This window comes from Zonotrichia leucophrys, chromosome 7, assembly GCF_028769735.1.
Source record: "Zonotrichia leucophrys gambelii isolate GWCS_2022_RI chromosome 7, RI_Zleu_2.0, whole genome shotgun sequence".
Classification (NCBI taxonomy): Eukaryota; Metazoa; Chordata; class Aves; order Passeriformes; family Passerellidae; genus Zonotrichia; species Zonotrichia leucophrys.
The window spans coordinates 9,023,687-9,031,981 of NC_088177.1; the positions used below are offsets into that span (position 1 = coordinate 9,023,687).

The 8,295-nt window shown below is 63.0% G+C and overlaps 1 protein-coding gene across 1 annotated transcript in view; it reads right to left on the reverse strand.

Annotated features, from left to right (window-relative positions):
• Positions 1–4,731: 4,731 nt before the first annotated feature.
• The window catches only part of EN1 (engrailed homeobox 1), a 3,670-nt gene continuing 106 nt past the window's right edge, over positions 4,732–8,295 (reverse strand). Inside the window, exons 1-2 of the mRNA XM_064718897.1 lie at positions 7,705–8,295; positions 4,732–5,110 (exon numbers count right to left, since the gene is read on the reverse strand). The exon at positions 7,705–8,295 is cut by the window's right edge and continues 106 nt beyond it. Of these exons, the coding sequence (XP_064574967.1) occupies positions 4,794–5,110; positions 7,705–8,295 (908 nt within the window). The 3' untranslated portion in view covers positions 4,732–4,793. The remainder of the gene's footprint in view (positions 5,111–7,704) is intronic.

Here is an 8,295-nt window from a genome sequence, read left to right on the forward strand (position 1 = left end):
AGTTTTTATTCGCGTCTTCGTTATCTCCAAACTGATCAAGGGGCCAAAAACAAACAAGAAAAGTCTTTTTAATGTAAGGGTTGCTCACCTGATGCAGTAAAGATCAGTTCTCAGAGCAAAGGGCTTCTACTTCCAGCAAAATCTGGTTCCCCGACTTACTCAGCCGGAAGAGCGAGCACCATTAGCTGCTTTACATAGACTTTTTTAAGTCTGTGTCAAAGGCGTTTGATGTAGAGCATAAAGATGCACCTTGCGCGCTTCTGTCAACAGCCAGCCCGAGGCTGGGGCTTGGGTGCTACGTGTCCAACTCCCCAACAGAAGAAAAGTTAAGATTTTTCTTTTTACTCAACATTTATTACCTTTTTTCAAAGTTTCAACCCTTGGCCATTCGACAAATCTTTTTCAAAACGGTTTTAGATTTAAAAGGAAACCGTTTGAGTTGTGTTTTGACCCGATCGCCGCTCTGCGTTTATTTCTTGTAACACAAAATAAAAGTTACATCGAACCGGTTCTCCGACAAGTAGTCGGAGCCCTGGGGCTGAGAGGGGTTCTGGGCCGTGCTCCCGCTGCCAGGACCCTCTCCGGGCTCGGAGGGAGCTCCCGCAGGTACCGCCCGCCGCCTCCCCCGGGACTCCGCCGGCGGCCTCGGACGCGGCTCAGGGCGGGAGGGTGACCGGGGCACGGCCGGTCCCCATAGCCCCCACAGCCGCCACCGATCCGGACAAATGATGGACGGGCAGAGCTCCTACCTCCGCTCAGCCACTCGCTAGCGCTGCCTCGGACCTTGCCCGACGGGGAGGGAGAGGAGAGGTGGGTGCCTGGAAGTATTCACTGTAAACCACTGTGCTATTCACTCGCTTAACTCCGCCGTGGTCTCGACCACCGCAGAGAAGAACGGAGGGAGCTCGGCCTCCGGCCTCCGACCCCCGGCACGGCCGTCTGGCTCCCAGCGCCCTTCGGCGGGGCGGACGCGGCGCTCCGTGCCCGGGAGAAGCGCATCTGCCCCCGGCCGGAGCCGAGAGCCTCCCGCACCCACGGCCCTCCGAGCGGAGGGGAGGGCAGCCGAGCTCTCTTGTAAAGCTCCCAGCCGTCGGAACCCGCAAGATAAACATCATTAGAAATCATTGTAATTGGGATTGTGAAATCTGACCTCTGACCCTCCGGGCTACGTGTCACAACCGTGTCTGCTTTGATTCCTCGAAAGGCGGCACAAAGGAACAAGTTCCGTGACAGGAGGCAGCGGGATCTGCGCCCCGGCCGGAGGGGACCGACGCGGGGGACCACGCGTGGCCTTCCCCTCCTCCCCCGTGCCTCATTTGCATATGCAAATCAACATCCCGCCGGGGGGTGGCCGTCGGGCCAGGGCCGGGGGTGTGGAACGATTGTGACCGATTCGAGGGGTGCCTTGGATGGAGAAATAAGCGTCGGTGCGTCCTTCCGCCAGCGGAGGGAGGACGGGGGTGCTGGGGTGTCTGTGGGTGTTCACTGATGTTCACACCCCACAAAGGGGCCGCTGCCTCCCGAGAGCCGGGCTGTGGGGAACAGACCCCCGGGGCACGCAGGAAGGAGGGGCAGGGTGGTGCTTTGCCTCCAGGCCTTTCCGCCTGGGCTAGCGGGTGCTCTTCCTGGCACTTGGGCTCCCCAGTCCCGCCCGTCCGCCCAGCGCTCAGCATTCCTCTCCGGCCGGGGCCCGGTGCGCGTCCTCGCCTCCCCCCGCCGCTCCGCGCACACCTGGTCCCTTCCCTACGGGGAGGATGTTGCGCCTCCTGCTCTTATTTCTCAGTGCTGGGCCCCGGGTGAAGGTTTTCCCCCCTATTCCCCGTGGGCCTGTTTGCCCTCGGCACCCACAGGGGACCGAGGTCACTCGTGGAGCCAGCGAGGACAGACCTGGACCTCGCCGGCCTGCACCGATTCACCAATGTGCCCTGCTCAGCTGCTCTCCATGAGAAATCCTAACAGCGTAATTACACTAAAAAGTCTGGTTTGTTTAAATAATCCTCTTTAGGCTTCCTTTAATCTGCCCTATATTTCCCTCGTCGGCTTTATTCCTGACTTGTCCAGCTCAGATGAGTCTGGTTGGACAACCCGCGGCAGAGGAAACTCTTCATCTTCCTCCTCCTCTGGAGCCCCCAAGCCTCCGGGCAACCCCAGCACCCCGGAGCCGGCTCCCGGCCGCAGGTGGGCAGCAGTCCCGGGTCTGGCGAGGGGAACGGCAGGAAGAGCCGGCAGCCCTGCCCGACCCACGCCGAGAGCCAGCCTGAGCATCACCCGTGTCCTGCGGACAGGGCAAGCCAAGCGGATCGGTGCCCTCTACCCCGGGCAGGTCCAGACCAGATCCGGCCCGGGAATGCTCTTGGGGAGGATGGTTACTCGATTTTTAAGGAGAAATGCCATTTTTCGCCTGTCCAGCTCCAGGGGAGTGCGAGACGGCGTGTATGGCAAAGGCAGAGGATTGAGCTGAGAGCGGAGCGGGCGGGAGGAGGGGAGCAATCTCCCCGTGTGCCCTCGACAGCGGCCACTGAAGGGGGGCCTCGGAGGGAGCCTGAACGCGGCCCCCGAACTCTGCAGCTGCCCCGCCGGTCCGGGCTCTCGCCGACCACTTTCCCCGCGAGCGGTGGAACTCGCACTTTGAAGGACGGCTTTATTTTCCTCAGTGCGGAAGATATGAGTTCATGTTCCAATCCCATCGGAAAAAAAAAATAAAAGGGAGAGAGAAAGAAATACACAACTTTAGATGGCGCTGTACAACATTTATTTAAGCCCTCCGAGTATTCCCGGCTCCTCGGCCTGCAGAGAGAAGAGCCCTCGGCGGGCAGAGGCGGGCTGGGCTGGGCGGGGATGGGGTGGGATACGATGGGGTAGGTTGGAGTGGGATGAGGTGTAGGAAGGGTCCTGCCCCACCGGCAATGGGCACGGAGGGCAGGGGGCTCTCTCCCCAGCCTGCGCCTCCATCCTCGGTGATAGCAAACCGCAGCTCTGAGAAAGAAAAGTTAAAAAGCACGAAAATGGCAGAAGCCATCATCCCCACTGCTGCCCTTCTCAAATAGACAGAAAACCCCTAATGCCTCCGACGGGACGAGGAGAGGAGAGCTGCAGGCTCCGCCGACCGAGAGTGCTGTTGCTTGGCCCCTCCCGCCCCCCGGTCCCACTGACCTGCGCATGGCCTCGGCATCGCCCCATCCTCCGGGGAGATGCAGGAGAAGGGTCCATCCCCCGGCTCCAGCTCTGCTCGCTTGTCCTCTTCGCCCTGCCGGCCGCGGGCCTAGGGCAGGGATGGAGAGCAGCAGAAAGAGGAGAAGGAAAGCCGACAGACGGCCTGGTGGAGGGGGACGGGCGGCTCTCCACCCGCCGCGGTGCCCGGTTCCATCAGGGTCAGTGCGGAGGGGAATCCCGTCCCCTGCCCTCAGCTCGGCTCGGCCCCACGCAAGGCCCGCGTGGGCTTGGGCCCGGCGATCCTCGACGGCTCGGGGACAAGGCCGTGGGCATGGCCCGGTCCCGTCCGTGTGCCCCGGCCGGCGGCCAAGAGAGCCGAGCCGGGACTGGGCACGGCCGGCTTTTAACCGGGGCGGTGGGAAAGCGGAGCGGGCCCGCAGCCCCGGGAGCTCCGCCGTGCCGCCGACCCTCCGCCACCCGCGCGTCCCACGGCAAACGCGAGCCCGAGCCCTGCCGGGGGAGCGGAGGGCAGGGACCGGCACCGGGAGCGCTCCCGGAGCGAGGACGCAGCGCCCGGCGCCGAGTGCCGATCGCTCCGGTCCGAGCCTCGGGAGAGGTCCCCGCTGCAAACAGCGTGGGAGCAGATCCTCTCGCAGAGAGACGAGGAGCTGTCAGACAAATATCCTTCCAACACATCCCGGAGCCCTGAGTATCCAGACAATTTCAGGCAATTTTTCAGCGGGAACTCGTATCACCATTATTATGAGGTGGTTTTAATTTCTGGTTAAAAAGGGAGATGCGGGAGGTGAAGTACGACCGCAATTGCCAAAGAGAATTAATTATTTTTAAAGGGTAGAAAAATTAAAAATATTTTTTTTTAAATCGAAGGTCTAAGGGTTTTGAACAAGGGATGAGTAGTTTAAAAATTGCTGCATCTATCGAAAGCAAACCCTAAATATGCCACCAAAATGGCACTATGTACACAGCGTATGGTGTATGTATATATACATTTATTTATTATATTTTTACGTATATATATATATATATATATGCAAACATCCATACACTAAAATAAAGAATTACAGCCAGCCTGGATCCTGAACACAGTCTACACTTTATTTCAGACTACAGATTTCTGAACATAATAAAATCTTTGGCTTGTAGCGGCGGGTTCAGTCTCGCAGTCTGTGGATCAGAATTTTTTTTCTTCGGGAAAAAAAAAAAGAGAGACAGAAATTCACACACACACACAAAAAAAATAAAATAAGATCAAACGACAGATGAGAAAAGTCTGACATTTACTGTAAAACAGGAGCAACGGACATGGGGAGGAGGAAAGAAAAAAAAGGAAAGCAAACAAAACGAACAAAAGAAAGGAGAAACAGAGAGAAGGGAAGAGAGAAACTGTCCAGCAAATAGAGATCGCTACACATATTTCTTACCTGAAATTAAATATATACAAGGTCATATGCTGTTTGGCTATATAGAGATAATTTTTCTTAAGTGTTCATATTTTTTTTTTTCTTAATCGGAGTCCTTATACTATGGATAGACAATAGATCTGCTTTTAAATCGCACCTGTCCGCCTCCCGGCCGGCGGGCCGGCGCCGCGGCGCAGGGCTGGGCTGGGGCCGCCCGCCTCACTCGCTCTCCTCTTTGTCCTGCACCGTGGTGGTGGAGTGGTTGTAGAGTCCCTGGGCCATGAGGTGCAGCGCCAGCCCGTTCTTAATGCCCGTCGCCTTCTTGATTTTGGCCCGTTTGTTCTGGAACCAGATCTTGATCTGGGACTCGTTGAGGCTGAGCTCCTGGGCCAGGCTCTGCCGCCGCTGCTCCGTGATGTACCGGTTCGCCTGGAACTCCGCCTTCAGCCGCTGCAGCTGCTCGGCCGTGAACGCCGTCCGCGGCCGCTTGTCCTCCTTCTCCGTCTTCTTCTTCTTCAGCTTCCTGGTGCGGGGGCCTGCGGGCAGGGCACACACACACGCCGCTGGGCAGGGCCGCGCCGCCGACCGACCGACCGCCCGCCCGACAGACCGACCGACCGGCCGCCGCCCCCGCCCCGCCGGCCGAGGAAAAATGGCCGACGGCTGAATTTGTGCTGGTTCCGTGTGTCCCCCCCCAGCCCCCCAAGCCCGGCACCGCCGCCCCGGCACGGCGGAGGGAAGGATGGGGAAGGAACGGGGAGGCCGGGGCCGTGCGCGCCCGCGCATAACCCACTGCCCCGGCCCCGCCGAGCCGGCCCCGCGGGCGAGGGGAGCGGAACCCCGCTTGCCCCCTGTCCGGCACACGTCGGGGCTCCGCTCCGCCCGCCCCGCAGGACCGAGCCGCTCTCCTGCACGGCCCGGGACCGGGGCCTGCCGGCCGGGCAGCGACTCCACCAGGCAGCGCGGGGACCGAATGTTCCCGCTGCCGGGCACCGAGGAGCCGCCGCCAGCAGCAGCAGCAGCCTGGCAGAAGGCTGCCCTGGTCTCCTTTCGGGGGACAACGACCCTCTCCGCAAAGCCAGCCCAGTCCCGGGGCGCCCTTCTCCGCCGCCACCCCGGAGCCCCGCCGACACCGCCTGGGTCGCCTGCTCCGGCGGCCGATCCCTGCCGGGGACCTACGGCCCCGCTTGCAGCTCCCTCCGCTGCTCCCTCCGAAGCCAAGCCAAAAGCAGAGCCACATCCAGGCCGCAAAGGGGCCAGCCGAAGTGCAACACAGCTCGCCGGGCAAGCCACCGGGTCCCGGGGCGCATTCTGAGGGCAGTGCCGGGCGGAGGAGGGGTACTCCCGGTCCTCTGCCCGCCGGCCTGGCCCGGTGACGGGGAAGAGAAGCGGGGAGGGAACCGTGAAGAATGGGATCTACGAAAATTCCCCGACAGCTGCCGGGCTCGGCGGGCGGTCCCAGGCCCGCAGCCCCCCGCCAGCAGCAGCCGGAGCCGAAGCCGGCGAGGCCTTCCTGCCGCCGAGTAGGCCGAAAGCTCCTCTCCCGGCACAGCTCTTCCCCGGAACGGGGGGATTCCCCCCGGCTGTCGGCGGGGAGAGAGACGAGGCCCGATGGGGAGAGGGACGGGGCCCAGCGGGATTCTCCCGGGCTGGACCGGCGGGGAGTGGAGGGCGCGGGGAGTGCATTGCTGAGTCCCGGCACCTTGCAGCGGGGTGCCGGCGCCTCCGACCGCCGCAGCCCGCTCGTCCCCGGAGCAGAGAGAAGCAGTCGGGGCCGGCGGGCAGCTACGAGCACAACAAAGAGAGCGGCCGAGCCCAGCCAGCCTCCCCTCGCCCTTCTCCCCTCCGGGTCGCAGCGAGCAGGGAGCGTCGGGGAGGAGGACATGCAGAAATGATCCTTTGCCCGAAGAAAGGGGAGGAAAGGAAATGAAGGCGCAAGTGCAGAACGCCGGGCGCTCGGTGGCCCTGGGAATCGGCAACACAACACCCGCGGCCGGGCCGGCCGGGAGCGAGGCCGTGCCGTCTGACAGCTCTATCACCCCATCAATCAGCCCAGTCAATCAAAGAGGCTTTTCTGAGTTTGAAATCGCTGGACGTGTCAATAACGGGAGATGGAGACGGCTCGGCCGCGCTGACGGCCGGCTCGGAGCACCAGGCCGGGCAGTGCGGAGCGGGGCCGGGGCCAGGCAGCGCCGCCTTCCCCGCGCAATGCAGCGGCCCCGGGCAGGCACAGGGGAGCCCAGCCCGGCCCCGCACCGGGCTGGCCGATCCCTGGCTGCTGGCTGGAGGTGTCATGGGGGAACCCTATCTCCTCATCCTCAGCTTCTTTCAAAAAAAAAAAAAAAAGGCAATGAAAACCAAAAAGTAACGGTGATAAATAAAGGGGTGCCTGAGGGCACCTGGGGAACGTAAAGTAGAAGGGGCGGCAAAACAGGGCCGGGAGGGCCGAGGCGGCGGCTCCCACGGGGACGACCTCGGGCAGAGGCACGTCCCCACCCCGGAGCTGGGCCCCGAACGCAGCACGGAGCACCGGCTCAGGCGGCAGTGCACGGCCTAAGGGCCTGCCTGGTTCGCTGCAGAGGCCCGGCTAAACAGCCCCTCCGCCACCTTCGATAAAGCCCTTTTTCCTTCGCCTCCAAGAAAACACTACCTCCTCCTCCCGCACAGCCAGCAGCCCCTCAACATGTGCCTCCAAGAGCACCCAGGAAAAAAAAAATAAAATAAAGTAAGGGGAGAAAAAGCCTCAGAACAAGGGAGCGGCCGACCCCGCTGCCTTTTTCTCGCAACGCTCTCACCCCGCGCGGCCGCGCCGCGGAACACCCGGGGCTGCGGCAGGCGGGGCGGGCGGGGGCGCGGGAAGGGGTCGCTCCCGCCGACTCTCCGCATCGAACCGCTGCCGAATCGGGGCCCGGCGTCACATTCAAATTTGGGAGACTCGGAGGAGGAAGGAGGGGTGGTGGCGGTGGGGGGGACGCGTTTCCTCTCGCCCCGGGTGACCCAGGCCGCCCTCCCCCCCACGCGAGATCCTCGACAAGCCGGGAGCCAAAGCCAACGGGGGAAGAGGGAAAGGAGGGGGGGCGGGCGACCTTGTCACGATTTAACAGCTCCCAGATGCGCCGCGGTTCCTTACCCGAGGACGGTCTGTCTGAATACCTAGTGCAGTAGACCCAGGCAGGCCACACCAGCGGCTGTTGCGAGTCGGGCTTTATAACAGGTCCTCCATTATTAGAGCCCATGAGGAGGATGGCGGGGCTGCCGTGCTCCCCGTACTTCGCCGGGTGAGTCTCGCCCCCGTCGGCGGGGGCCTTGGCCGCCCCCGACGCCGCCGCCGCCGCTGCTGCCGCGGCGGGACCGGCTTTGGCGGCGGCGGCGGGCGGCGGCGGCGGTGCGGAGCCGTCGGGACGGCAGTTCGAGTCCGGGCACAGGAGGGCGGGCGGGTTGGGCGGCCGGGCCAGCAGCGGGTTGACGTTTTCTCTACCTGAGCTCTGCCCCCGATCTCCGTCCCGCTCCCGGCTGCCTCCTCCTCCGCCGCCGGCCGGCGCGGGCGGCTCCTTCTTGCAGCCGAAGTCCGGCCTCAGGATGTTGTCGATGAAAAAGTTGGTGGTGCGGTGGGGCGGCGGCGGCGGGGGCGGCGGTGGCGGCGGCGGGTGGCGGCGGCGGGGCAGGGGCAGGGGGCAGGGCGCGGCGGGGGAGGCGGGCGCGGGGCTGGGGGACACGGGCA